The sequence below is a fragment of the Hemitrygon akajei genome, chromosome 6, assembly GCF_048418815.1.
Source record: "Hemitrygon akajei chromosome 6, sHemAka1.3, whole genome shotgun sequence".
Classification (NCBI taxonomy): domain Eukaryota; kingdom Metazoa; phylum Chordata; class Chondrichthyes; order Myliobatiformes; family Dasyatidae; genus Hemitrygon; species Hemitrygon akajei.
Genome location: NC_133129.1, coordinates 91,042,059 through 91,056,842, shown reverse-complemented (window position 1 = coordinate 91,056,842; position 14,784 = coordinate 91,042,059). Strand labels below are relative to the sequence as shown.

At 54.0% G+C, this 14,784-nt stretch overlaps 1 protein-coding gene across 1 annotated transcript in view; it reads right to left on the bottom strand.

Annotated features, from left to right (window-relative positions):
* Window positions 1-2,401: 2,401 nt before the first annotated feature.
* Window positions 2,402-14,784, bottom strand: part of fgf11a (fibroblast growth factor 11a) — a 68,131-nt gene continuing 55,748 nt past the window's right edge. The window contains exons 2-5 of the mRNA XM_073048830.1: window positions 12,538-12,648; window positions 7,841-7,944; window positions 4,310-4,508; window positions 2,402-3,093 (exon numbers count right to left, since the gene is read on the bottom strand). Coding sequence (XP_072904931.1) covers window positions 2,972-3,093; window positions 4,310-4,508; window positions 7,841-7,944; window positions 12,538-12,648 — 536 coding nt within the window. The 3' untranslated portion in view covers window positions 2,402-2,971. The remainder of the gene's footprint in view (window positions 3,094-4,309; window positions 4,509-7,840; window positions 7,945-12,537; window positions 12,649-14,784) is intronic.

The following is a 14,784-nucleotide window of genomic DNA, read 5'->3' as shown; positions in this document are numbered from 1 at the left end:
GGATTAGTTTGGGGACTGATACAGGGCTGTGGGGAGAGAGTGGGACAGTGGGATTAGTTTGGGGACTGATACAGGTTTGTGGGGAGAGAGTGGGACAGTGGGATTAGTTTGGGGACTGATACAGGTCTGTGGGGAGAGAGTGGGACAGTGGGATTAGTTTGGGGATTGATACAGGTCTGTGGGGAGAGAGTGGGACAGTGGGATTAGTTTGGGGACTGATACAGGTTTGTGGGGAGAGAGTGGGACAGTGGGATTAGTTTGGGGATTGATACAGGTCTGTGGGGAGAGAGTGGGATTAGTTTGGGGACTGATACAGGTCTGTGGGGAGAGAATGAGACAGTGGGATTAGTTTGGGGATTGATACAGGTCTGTGGGGAGAGAGTGGGATTGGTTTGGGGACTGATACAGGGCTGTGGGGAGAGAGTGGGACAGTGGGATTAGTTTGGGGACTGATACAGGTTTGTGGGGAGAGAGTGGGACAGTGGGATTAGTTTGGGGACTGATACAGGTCTGTGGGGAGAGAGGGGGACAGTGGGATTAGTTTGGGGATTGATACAGGTCTGTGGGGAGAGAGTGGGATTAGTTTGGGGACTGATACAGGTCTGTGGGGAGAGAGTGGGATTAGTTTGGGGACTGATACAGGTCAGTGGGGAGAGAGTGGGATTAGTTTGGGGACTGATACAGGTCTGTGGGAAGAGAGTGGGACAGTGGGATTAGTTTGGGGACTGATACAGGTCTGTGGGGAGAGAGTAGGACAGTGGGATTAGTTTGGGGACTGATACAGGTCTGTGGGGAGAGAGTGGGACAGTGGGATTAGTTTGGGGACTGATACAGGTCTGTGCGGAGAGAGTGGGACAGTGGGATTAGTTTGGGGACTGATACAGGGCTGTGGGGAGAGAGTGGGACAGTGGGATTAGTTTGGGGACTGATTCAGGTCTGTGGGGAGAGAGTGGGACAATGGGATTAGTTTGGGGACTGATACAGGGCTGTGGGGAGAGAGTGGGACAGTGGGATTAGTTTGGGGACTGATACAGGTCGGTGGGGAGAGAGTGGGACAGTGGGATTAGTTTGGGGACTGATACAGGTCTGTGGGGAGTGAGTGGGACAGTGGGATTAGTTTGGGGACTGATACAGGTCTGTGGGGAGAGAGTGGGACAGTGGGATTAGTTTGGGGACTGATACAGGTCTGTGGGGAGAGAGTGGGACAGTGGGATTAGTTTGGGGACTGATACAGGTCTGTGGGGAGAGAGGGGGACAGTGGGATTAGTTTGGGGACTGATACAGGTCTGTGGGTAGAGAGTGGGACTGGGATTAGTTTGGGGACTGATACAGGTCTGTGGGGAGAGAGTGGGACAGTGAGATTAGTTTGGGGATTGATACAGGTCTGTGGGGAGAGAGTGGGACAGTGGGATTAGTTTGGGGACTGATACAGGTCTGTGGGGAGAGAGTAGGACAGTGGGATTAGTTTGGGGACTGATACAGGTCTGTGGGGAGAGAGTGGGACAGTGGGATTAGTTTGGGGACTGAGACAGGTCTGTGGGGAGAGAGTAGGACAGTGGGATTAGTTTGGGGACTGATACAGGTATGTGGGGAGAGAGTGGGACAGTGGGATTAGTTTGGGGACTGATACAGGTCTGTGGGGGGAGAGTGGGACAGTGGGATTAGTTTGGGGACTGTTCCAGGGCTGTGGGGAGAGAGTGGGACAGTGGGATTAGTTTGGGGACTGTTCCAGGGCTGTGGGGAGAGAGTGGGACAGTGGGATTAGTTTGGGGACTGATACAGGGCTGTGGGGAGAGAGTGGGACAGTGGGATTAGTTTGGGGACTGATACAGGTCTGTGGGGAGAGAGTGGGACAGTGGGATTAGTTTGGGGACTGATACAGGTCTGTGGGGAGAGAGTGGGACAGTGGGATTAGTTTGGGGATTGATACAGGTCTGTGGGGAGAGAGGGGGACAGTGGGATTAGTTTGGGGACTGATACAGGCTGTGGAGAGAGAGTGGGACAGTGGGATTAGTTTGGGGACTGATACAGGTCTGTGGGGAGAGTGGGACAGTGGGATTAGTTTGGGTACTGATACAGGTCTGTGGGGAGAGAGTGGGACAGTGGGATTAGTTTGGGGACTGATACAGGTCTGTGGGGAGAGAGTGGGACAGTGGGATTAGTTTGGGGACTGATACAGGTCTGTGGGGAGAGAGTGGGACAGTGGGATTAGTTTGGGGACTGATACAGGTCAGTGGGAAGAGAGTGGGACAGTGGGATTAGTTTGGGGACTGATACAGGGCTGTGGAGAGAGGGTGGGACAGTGGGATTAGTTTGGGGACTGATACAGGTCTGTGGAGAGAGAGTGGGACAGTGGGATTAGTTTGGGGACTGATACAGGTCTGTGGGGAGAGTGGGACAGTGGGATTAGTTTGGGGACTGATACAGGTCTGTGGGGAGAGAATGGGACAGTGGGATTAGTTTGGGGACTGATACAGGTCTGTGGGGAGCGAGTGGGACGGTGGAGTGCTTGGGGTCTTCACCGTAAGTGCATCTCGCTGTCACTGGGAGCCCTGCCTTCGGGGCAGTGTTCTGCAAGGGGAGCCAATCTTTGCAACTCCAGGTGCCCAAAGTCTGACTGATGGTATGGGTTAGGATGGGTCACCCCTGTTTCTCATACCACTGTTCTTTGCCCTCTCCCCACCACCCCCGGCCGATGTCTGCTGTCTGTCATGAAGCTGATTTTAGACAGTTTGGCAGCCAAGCGTGCTGCGGAAAGTTGACTTAGACCTGGGTTTGTACAGTGGCTGACTGAATCCTCTTGACGGAAGCATCGTGGGGTGTGTGGGGTGACTGACGTGGCCAGGATTTGGCAGGAGTCGTGACGGACAAATGCCCACCCACATAACGTCCTCACCCACACCTTTCCCCTTCCCGTTGCCCGCCATCAACAGTGTTGCCTCGTTACCCTCCCGGAGTGTGGGAGGGGGGGCTACGCCTCCGTCTTCAGTTTGACCCCCTTCCCGCCGTTCATGGCCGCTGTCTTGGCTCCCTTCTTTGCCTCCGGCTGGTCCTCGCTCAGCTCGTGGAGGGAGGGCTCCTGGTAGAGGGCAGCTGGAAGAGACAGGGTTGGGGGGGTGAGGAGGAGAAGTCTGTGAGAAACCACCGCTCACATTGCAGCAACGGCCAGATACCACTGGTGCCCTCCCCTTCCCGAGACCCCAGCGCTGAGTTGGGCAGGTAGGGAGTTGAGTCACTGGGGAATCAGGTTGAATGTCATTGGTGTACGTCAGGGATTAGACACCAGTTCATGTTATGGTGTGTTTCTGCCTTCTGGATTCTGTTCTGTGCGAGTTTGAGCGGGGCAGACTTGCGCTGTGGCCTGCAGATAACCAGGGACACGGCGGCAGGTTGAACTCTCAGCTGAACAGCACATGCCGGGATTCTTTCCATGTCTCTGTGATCCGGGGTTTCGTATTCTGCATTCCACGCTCATTTCTTTCCTTGCTGTTTGTGAGACTTGTTCCTTTTTCACTTTGAATGTTTGGATCTGTGAAATTTGTCGATTTTGGAAAGACTTACATGAGTTATGAAGGGCGTGGACAGGGGAATGCACACGGCCATTTCCCCAGGGTCGGGGAATCAAGAACTAGATTTACGGTGGGAGGGGAGAGATTTAAAAAGAATCTGAGGAGCCCCAGCAGCTTACTGGACGTTATCGATCGGTCAGTAAGGAGGGCAAAGCTGTGGTGGGTTACACAAGGTTATTGATCGATTGGTAAGATGGACAGAGCGGTGGCAGATCACAGGGTGTGATTGATTGGTCAGGAAGATGGGCCGAATGGCAGCAGGTTACAGGGTGTTGTAATATATATAAAATAAATGCACGCAGACCTTTTCCGCTGAGGTTGCTTGGGACTGCAACCAAAGGTCATGGGTTAAGGGTGAAAGGTGAAAAGTTTAAGAGGAACACGAGGGGAAACTTCTTCCTCAGAGGGAGGTGAGAGTGTGGAACGAGCTGTCTGCACAGGTGGTGCATGCGAGCTCGGTTTCAATGTTTAAGCGAAGTTTGATAGTTACATGGATGTTTGGGATATGGAGGGCTATGGTCCCGATGCAGGTTGACGGCCGTAGGCAGTTTAAATGGTTCAGCACGGACTAGATGGGCTGAAGGGCCTGTTTCTGTGCTATACTTTCTGATGACTCTATGAATCTAAGTGTGGGAGTCAGAATGAGGGTGTCCAACTCTGTCCGAGGGTCGGATCTTTCAGAACGCGTTTGGTAGCTGCGTGGGAAGGGAAGGGAAAGGCGAGGCTGCCCTGTACCGTACCTTCGACAAGCTTGGGCAGGAAATGTGCCGCTCTCTTGGTCTTCTTCACCCGGTTCCCCTTCATGGCCTGGCCGTCCTTGTTGATGCCGAGGTACCAGGAGCGCCCGGAGCCCTGCTGTCGGTACAGCACCGAGGAGTAGGTCACGTAGTAGTTCTCGAAAACGCACTCCTTGAACTTGCACTCGGGGGTGAAGTGTTCCTGTCGAGGGGGCGGGGGGCAAGAGTCACAGAAAGTCCAGCAGCCACCTGCCCCTTCCCGGAATTCCGTGCCAAAGCTCGGTCTGGGTGGGAGTCCTCCTCCCGATGGTGGGGCACTCCCACAGACCCCACCCTCCGCCGTCACTCCCACAGACCTCACCCTCCACCGTCACTCCCACAGACCACACCCTCCGCCGTCACTCCCACAGTCCCCACCCTCCACCGTCACTCCCACAGACCCCACCCTCCGCCGTCACTCCCACAGACCCCACACTCCACAGTCACTCCCACAGACCACACCCTCCGCCGTCACTCCCACAGTCCCCACCCTCCACGGTCACTCCCACAGAACACACCCTCCACCGTCACTCCCACAGTCCCCACCCTCCACGGACACTCCCACACTCCCCACCCTCCACCGTCACTCCCACAGACCCCACCCTCCGCCGTCACTCCCACAGACCACACCCTCCACAGTTACTCCAACGGACCCCACCCTCCACCATCACTCCCACAGACCCCACCCTCCATGGTCACTCCCACAGACCCCACCCTCAGCCATCACTCCCACAGTCCCCACCCTCCGCCGTCACTCCCACAGTCCCCAACCTCTGCCGTCACTCCCACAGACCCCAACCTCCACAGTCACTCCCACAGACCCCACCCTCCACGGTCACTCCCACAGACCCCACCCTCCACCGTCACTCCCACAGACCCCACCCTCCACGGTCACTCCCACAGACCCCACCCTCCGCCGTCACTCCCACAGACCCCACTCTCTACCGTCACTCCCACAGTCCCCACCCTCCGCCGTCACTCCCACAGACCCCACTCTCTGCCGTCACTCCCACAGTCCCCACCCTCCACGGTCACTCCCACAGACCCCAACCTCCACGGTCACTCCCACAGACCCCAACCTCCACAGTCACTCCCACAGACACCATCCTCCACAGTCACTCCCCCAGACCCCACCCTCCACCGTCACTACCACAGTCCCCACCCTCCGCCGTCACTCCCACAGACCCCAATCTCCACAGTCACTCCCACAGTCACCATCCTCCACAGTCACTCCCCCAGACCCCACCCTCCGACGTCACTCCCCCAGACCCCACCCTCCGACGTCACTCCCACAGACCCCAACCTCCGCCGTCACTCCCCCAGACCCCACCCTCCACGGTCACTCCCACAGACCCCACCCTCAGCCATCACACCCACAGACTCCACCCTCCACGGTCACTCCCCGATCCCACCCTCCACTGTCACTCCCACAGACCCCACCCTCCGCCGTCACTCCCACAGACCCCACTCTCTACCGTCACTCCCACAGTCCCCACCCTCCACCGTCACTCCCCCAGACTCCACCCTCCGCCGTCACTCCCACAGACCCCACTCTCTACCGTCACTCCCACAGTCCCCACCCTCCGCCGTCACTCCCACAGACCCCACCCTCCACCGTCATTACCACAGTCCCCACCCTCCGCCGTCACTCCCACAGACCCCAATCTCCACAGTCACTCCCACAGTCACCATCCTCCACAGTCACTCCCCCAGACCCCACCCTCCGACGTCACTCCCACAGACCCCAACCTCCGCTGTCACTCCCCCAGACTCCACCCTCCACAGTCACTCCCCGATCCCACCCTCCACTGTCACTCCCACAGACCCCACCCTCCGCTGTCACTCCCACAGACCCCACCCTCAGCCGTCACTCCCACATTCCCCACCCTCCACCGTCACTCCCACAGACCCCACTCTCCTCTGTCAATCCCACAGACCTCACCCTCAGCCGTCACGCCCACAGACCCCACCCTCCGCTGTCACTCCCACAGACCCCACCCTCAGCCGTCACTCCCACAGTCCCCACCCTCCACGGTCACTCCCACAGACCCCAACCTCCACTGTCACTCCCACAGACCCCACTCTCCTCTGTCACTCCCACAGACCTCACCCTCAGCCGTCACGCCCACAGACCCCACCCTCCGCCGTCACTCCCACAGACCCCACACTGAGTCATTACTCCCACAATCCTCACCCCCTACCATCACTCCCAGTCCCCCCACCTTTTGTGATCACTCCAATGGCCTCCACTCTGCGCCCTCACTCCCACAGACCTGCCACCTTCACTCCACACCCTCCACATCTCTCCCCACACTTCCCTCACACCGGTGTCACTCCCCGCCCTTCATTTTCAGTCCTGCAGTCCCACACTTCACCATCACACTCACTCTCACCGCACCCTGGTGTCACTCCCACGTTCCCCTTCCTCCACTGTCACTCCCATCTGCCATGACTCTTACAGTCTCCACCCTCTGCCATCCCTCCCAGTCTCTCCACCTTTCGTCATCACTCCCACTGTTACTCCACACCCACCACGGTTACTCTGACAGGCCCACCCACTGTCATCACTCCCACCGTCACTCCACACCCACCACGGTTACTCCGACAGGCCCACCCACCGTCGTCACTCCCACCGTCACTCCACACCCACCACGGTTACTCTGACAGGCCCACCCACCGTCGTCACTCCCACCGTCACTCCACACCCACCATGGTTACTCCGACAGGCCCACCCACCGTCGTCACTCCCACCGTCACTCCACACCCACCACGGTTACTCCGACAGGCCCACCCACCGTCGTCACTCCCACCGTCACTCCACACCCACCACGGTTACTCCGACAGGCCCACCCACCGTCGTCACTCCCACCGTCATCACTCCCACCGTCACTCCACACCCACTACAGTTACTCCGACAGGCCCACCCACCGTCGTCACTCCCACCATCACTCCACACCCACCACGGATACTCCGACAGGCCCACCCACCGTCGTCACTCCCACCGTCACTCCACACCCACTACAGTTACTCCGACAGGCCCACCCACCGTTGTCACTGCCACCGTCACTCCACACCCACCACGGTTACTCCGACAGGCCCACCCACCGTCGTCACTCCCACATTCCCCATCGCCTTCACTCTCCTGGGGCTTTCCTCTTTGGAGCTGAGCAGGATGAGAGGAGATTTGATAGAGGGGTGAGAAACATCAGTCAAATGGATGGCAGAGTCTTTTTCCTGGGGCACACGAGAGGTCATAATTTTAAGGTGATTGAAAGGAAGTATAGGCGGGTTGTTGGAGAGAGGTGTTTGACCCAAAGTGGTGGGTGTGTGGATGGGGTTAGACACAGTACGAAGGCCCCCCTGCCCTGTCCCAGTGGGTTAGTAGAGCACAACAAGGCACGGGTCTGCTATCTCTGCGATATTGCACCCGGTACCTTCAGACGGGGACAGAGTGGAGAGCCCCTTGCCCCCACCCCACCCCGCTGGGTCACCCACCGATGTGTAGAGGTATCCGTTGCAGTTCATGGCGATGTAGAGGCCAGTCTTCACTCCCTGGATTGCCACCACCCGCAGACCCACAGGAATGAGATTGAAGAGTGCTGTGGGAAAGGAGAAGAAGTGAGCGATCAGCTCCCCCCCGATGACAAGAATCCCCCTCACCTCTCCGTCCTACGCTAATCATGCCCCCCCCAGTACTTTCCCACACCCGGTCTACGGCAGCTGAGTTATCGATTTCTACAGCTCAGAAACAGGCCCATCGGCCCATCACGTCAATGCTGACCATGATGGCAGCTCCAACGCACAGGATCGAAAAAGGCACAAATACAGAAATCTTAGGCACACGTATACGTAGCATTCCTACTTTTAACAAAACAAAGAAGCCATTTTGATTAACATACGCAGTAACAAAGAAAAAGAAGAAACCCCCCTTACTGTGGTGTGCTATTGTTGGCGGGCTTTTGGGGAGTTGGGGCGAGGGGGGAGAGAGAGAGGACATGATGCTGTAAGCTGGGCGACAGAACGGACCCCAAGCGGGGGTTCGAGGCCAGGAGGTTCGGTGAGGAGAGGAGACAAAGACAGACGTGTTGGGGGTGCTTGCTTGATCACTTTGGGTTAAGGAGGACTGAGGGGATCGAATGGTGGCCAGAAGTCTTCAGTAATTGAGCTCCAACGGTTGTGCATGAAGTGGTTTGGATTTTGATAAGTTTTGGCACCTTTTCTTTATTTTCTTTTCCTTCATATATACTGTATCGTTATTAATCACTTGGTTCTAGTAAGATCTATAAAGTGTAATCATTTAATCGCACATGGTGTACTGTCTGTTTTTTGGCGGGGTGGGGGCATCACACAGCATCCACACCAGCTGATTACCCAGCTTGGCGGGGCCGAAGGCTGTTCCCCCCAGACGGAAGCGAGCTGAGTGAACCTGGGGCGAGCCAGGGGGCGACAAATATGTAGGCCTAAGGCTTTTGCACAGTGCCGTATTTGTCAACGTGGAGTGGAGAGCAAGTTTGTAAATCTGGTGGGAGCGAAGGATGTTGGGAATGGTGGGGGTGGAGCACCGTGGGAGGGGTGTGGGGCAGGTGTCAGGGGAGCAGTGCCAGGGTTGGGATGTGTGGTGCGGGTGCAGACACACCCAGCCCTGAGACACCAGGCAAGGCCATTTGATTCTAAACCATTGATTACTGATCATTACAGAATGTATCTCTGTTCCCTCGTCTCTCCCTTCCCCTTTTCCCAACCGTGATTCCCCTCTCCCTGCCCCTTCCCACTCTCAGCCCACAACAGAGACCCAGATCAGAATCAGGTTTATCACTCTCACATGTCAAGAAATTTTTGTTTTTGTAGCAGCAATACAGTGCAATACGTAAAATTACTACAATACTGTGCAAAAGTCTTAGAAACCCTGGCTATATATATGTGCCTCAGACTTCTGCACAGCATTGTAAATCAGTGACAATAAACCTGATTCTGTTTCTGATGCCTATCTAAGCCGATCTTATTTGACCGCGTTTGGCCAATATCCCTCCAAACCAGGGCATCTGCAACCTTCTCCAATGCCATGGACCAATGCCATGGACCAATGCCATGGACCAATCCCATGGACCAATGCCATGGACCAATGCCATGGACCAATCCCATGGACCAATCCCATGGACCAATGCCATGGACCAATCCCATGGACCAATCCCATGGACCAATCCCATGGACCAATGCCATGGACCAATCCCATGGACCAATCCCATGGACCAATGCCATGGACCAATCCCATGGACCAATCCCATGGACCAATCCCATGGACCAATCCCATGGACCAAAGTTGGGACCCACTGCTTTAAAGCTTTTGTATAAGGCACCAGTCCAACTGCTTTTTAAAATGTACCTCTAAAATGTACCTCTAAATGCACCTCTGCCTCAATCACTTCCTCGGGCCGCTCGCTCTGTATACCGACCAACGCCTGGGTGAAATCTCTCCCCGCTCACTTTAAACCTGCGCCCTCCTGTTCTGGATTCCCCGACCTGGGGAAAGACCAGATGGATTCAGCCTGTCTCTGCCTCAGCTCTGTGAGGTTAGCCCACAGCCTCCCGTGCTCCAGTGAGTAAAGCCCCAGCCTATCCAACTCCCCCCATGGGTCAGGCCCTCAAGTCCTGGCAATATTCTTGTAAGTCTCAGCACTCTTCCCCGCTCAATTACTTCTTTTAAGGATGCACTCAGCATTTAATACCATCATTGCCATAATCCTGATTGAGAAGTTGTAGAACCTGGGCCTCTGTACCTCCCTCTGCAATTGGATCCTCGACTTCCTAACCGGAAGACCACAGTCTGTGCGGATTGGTGATAATATCTCCTCCTCGCTGACGATCAACAATGGCGCACCTCAGTGGTCTGTGCTTAGTCCACTGCTCTACTCTCTATATACCCATGACTGTGTGGCTAGGCACAGCTCAAATGCCATCTATAAATTTGCTGACGATACAACCATTGTTGGTAGAATCTCAGGTGGTGACGAGAGGGCGTACAGGAGTGAGATATGACAACTAGTGGAGAGGTGCCACAGCAACAACCTGGCACCCAACATCAGTAAGACGAAAAAGCTGATTGTGGACTTCAGGAAGGGTAAGACGAAGGAACACAAACCAATCCTCATAGAGGGATCAGAAGTGGAGAGAGTGAGCAGTTTCAAGTTCCTGGGTGTCAAGATCTCTGAGGATCTAACTTTGTCCCAGCATATTGATGTAGTTATAAAGAAAGCAAGACAGTGTCTATACTTCATTAGGGGTTTGAAGAGATCTGGCTTGTCAACAAATACACTCAAAAACTTCTATAGTTGTACCGAGGAAAGTACTCTGACAGGCTGCATCACTGTCTGGTATGGAGGGGCTACTGCACAGGACTGAAAGAAGCTGCAGGAGGTTGTAAATCTAGTCAGCTCCATCTTGAGCACTAGCCTACAAAGTACCCAGGACATCTTCAGGGAGCGGTGTCTCAGAAAGGCAGCATCCATTATTAAGGACCTCCAGCACCCAGGGCATGCCCTTTTCTCACTGTTACCATTAGGGAGGAGATACAGAAGCCTGAAGGCACACATTCAGCGATTCAGGAACAGCTTCTTTCCCTCTGCCATCCGATTCCTAAATGGACATTGAATCTTTGGACGCTACCTCACTTTTTTTTAAATATACAGTATTTCTGTTTTGTATGTTTTTTTAAACTAATCAATATTTGTAATTGATTTACTTGTTTGTTTATAATTATTTTTATTCTTCTTTTTTTTCTCTTCTATTTCTGTATGCATGTCACATGCCGGTGATAATAAACTTGATTCTGATTCTGAACCTTCTAAGTTGTTCTTCTTGCCATGTTAATTGAGTTTAGTAGTTTAGAGTTAATTTCTGTCTTTACCCTGTCCTGGTGCCACAAAACAACGTACTTCATGATGAATGTCAGTGGTTATAGAGTCATAGAGGACCACAGCCCAGAAACACGCCCTTTGGCCCATCTAGTCTGTGATAGCCTGCTATTCTGCCTAGTCTCACCTACCTGTACCTAGACCATAGCCTTTCATTCCCCTCGCCCATGTGCCTATCTAAATTTCTCTCAAATCTTACAATCGAAACCTTGTCCACCATCTCCGCTGGCAGCTCGTTTCACAGTCGCAGCGCCCTCTGAGTGGAAAAGATCCCCCCTCAGATCTTTCACCTTTCACCCTAAACCTCTAGTTCTCGTCTCAGCAATCTGAGTGGAAAAAGCCTGCATGCACACTCACCCTATGTATCATCACCATCGTTACGCATCGTGTTATATGGTGTGGGTGGTCGTGGTCTTTCCATCACCATAGTTGTTCTTGGCAAGTTTTTCTACAGAAGCGGTTTGCCAATGCTGCCTTCTGACAGCGTCTTTTCAAAAGGGGTGACCCCAGCCTTCTTCAATTCTCTTCAGAGATTGACGTCAGTGGTTGCCTAACCAGGACTTGCGATCTGCACCGGCTGCTCGTATGACCATCCACCACCTGATCCCATGGCTTCACGAGACCCTGATCGGGGGGGGGGGGGTGGTTAGGAAGGTGCTACACCTTGCCCAGCAAGCTAGTGGAGGGATGAAGCACCTTACACACATCTCCTTTAGTAGAGTGGAGACACATCTCCACCCCTCTGTCTATACCCCTTATAATTCTGTATACCTCTATGAGATTTCCCCTCATTCTCCTGCACTCCAGGGTTAAGGTCCTAAATTACTCCACCTTTCCTTGGGTCCTCAAGTCCCAGCAACATCCTTGTAAGTTTTCTCTGCCCCCTTTCAATCATATTGATATCACTGCATTGACCAGACCTGTACACAATGCTCCAACTGCGACCTCACCAATGTCTTATACAACTTCACCATAACATCCCACCTCCTGTACTCAGTGCCCCAGGATTCTGTCTGGTTCTGCTGATCGCAAACCTGTCTGTACATTGTATATCTGACTGTACACACAAGAATACAAAGCAATTATGTATACAATCTTGGTGTCTGGGCAATATCCTCCCGCATTTCCCTTCCTTACTGCTTGTACATTGCAATGGAGACACAACATCAACATACTCCCTCATGTTGTGAGATGGATGTAAGAAATAGCATAAATCTTAATTTTAACTCTAATTCTAACTCCTGACGTGGGAATGGTGTTGCTCCCCAGACCCTGACTTACCGTACATACTCATCTCGTCCTCGGTCCCATCCAGTCTCCCCCCCGGCGTCAGGCGCAGGTAGTAACCGAGCTGGCAGAAGAGCTGGCTAACAATCCCCTTCAGCAGGCCGTCTGGAAGGGCAGAGAGAAACAGTGTTTGGTACGCTCCACGGAGGCCCCGCGCATCGACGCACGTGCAAGGAAGACTCGCCGGCCTTTTAGAACGTGAAGACGGTTCGGCTTATCACCGAGCACCCGGCCAAACTGCTGCAGATGTACCGCTGGAAGTATCCTGACCGGCTGCACCATGGTCTGGTACAGCAATTCTAACGTAAGAAGCTGCAGATATTCAGTGTAGTGATTAGTTACAGTGCACTTCAATTCTCGCCTCTGCTTGGAAGGAATTTGTACGTTCTCCACATGACGGTGTGGGTTCCCTCCCACAGTCCAAACACCTACCGGTTGGTAGGTTAATTGGTCATTGTAACTCGTCTGGTGATTAGGCTGGGGTTAAATCACGGGTCTTTGGGTGGCACAACTCAAAGGCTGAAAGGGCCTATTCTGCCACTGTAGCTTAATTAATAAATAAATATTAGTGGACTTAGCCCAATACATCACAGACACATTCCCCACCCCCCTCTGGTAGTATCTACAGAAGTGGTTTGCCATTGCCTTCTTCTGGGCAGTGTCTTTCCAAGACGGGTGACCCCAGCCATCATCAATACTCTTCAGAGATTGTCTGCCTGGTGTCAGTGGTCACATAACCAGGACTTGTGAAATGCACCGGCTGCTCATACGACCATCCACCACCTGCTCCTGTGGCTTCACGTGACCTGTATTGGGGGGTGGGAGTGAAGAAGATGGGGGGGGGGTGCTAAGCAAGTGCGATACCTTGTCCAAGGGTGACCTGCAGGCCAGCGGAGGGAAGAAGCAGCACTTTGATAGGGTCGTACCTCCACCCACCATCTATACCCCTGACAATTCTGTAGACATTGCCTGTTCATTCATTCCCACAGATGCTGCCTGACCTGCTGAGTTCCTTCTATTTTCCGAAACTACAAAAGCTTATTTACACTAAAATAGACAAGATACAAACATCAAGTATTTGCAAGACAGTGAACAAATTCAAAATTAAGATATGATTCTTAATGTCTATAAAACAGTCAATTCCCTGGGGGGGGGCACTGTCGGTAGGAATTCCCCACTGTACCCATTGTGACTGCACGTCCCCTCCCCAAGGACACACGTGCACGAGCGTCTCCATAGGCGGTCGGACCTGTCAGAGCCCTCGACTGCCCGTCAATGACCATCCTGGCCAGGCACAGGGGCAAACCCGCCAGTAGATCCCCCGGGTGGCACCTCCACCGTGCTGGGTGCCGACAGGCAAAAGCTGTGGAGCAGCCCATTCCGATCCTTCGCGACACACACATAATGCTGGAGGAACTCAGCAGGTCAGGCCCCATCTATGGAAAAGGGTACGCAGTCGACAGTTCGGGCTGAGACCCTTCTTCATGGCTCCCTCCCAGATGCGCTGGATAACTTCTATGCCCGGTTTGAGGAGGAAAATGACGTGGCGGTGAGGAAGTCCACCCCTCCTGCGAATGACCAGGTGCTGTGTCTCACTGTGGCCGATGTGAGAAGAACCCTGTGCAGGGTCAACCCACAGAAGGCTGCCGGACCAGACAACATCCCTGGTAGAGTGCTCAGAGGATGTGCAGACCAGCTAGCAGATGTCCTCACTGACATCTTCAACATCTCCCTGAGCAGCGCCACCGTTCCAATGTGCTTCAAGGCCGCCACCAACGTCCCCGTGCCAAAGAAGTCTTCAGTGTCCTGACCAATGACTACCGTCCCGTTGCACTTACATCCATCATCATGAAGTGTTTCGAGAGGCTCGTCATGAGGCATATCAAGACCCTGCTGCCCCTCTCACTGGACCCCCTGCAGTTTGCGTACCGTCCCAACTGCTCAACAGACGATGCCATTGCCACCACCCTCCACCTGGCCCTAACCCACCTGGATAAAAAAGACACATACGTTCGGATGCTGTTCATAGACTTCAGTTCAGCATTCAACACAATCATCCCTCAGAAACTGATTGGAAAGCTGAGCCTACTGGGCCTGAACACCTCCCTCTGCAACTGGATCCTAGACTTCCTGACTGGGAAACCTCAGTCAGTCTGGATCAGGAGCAGCATCTCCAACACCATCACACTGAACACGGGGGCTCCCCAGGGTTGCGTGCTCAGTCCACTGCTGTTCACTCTG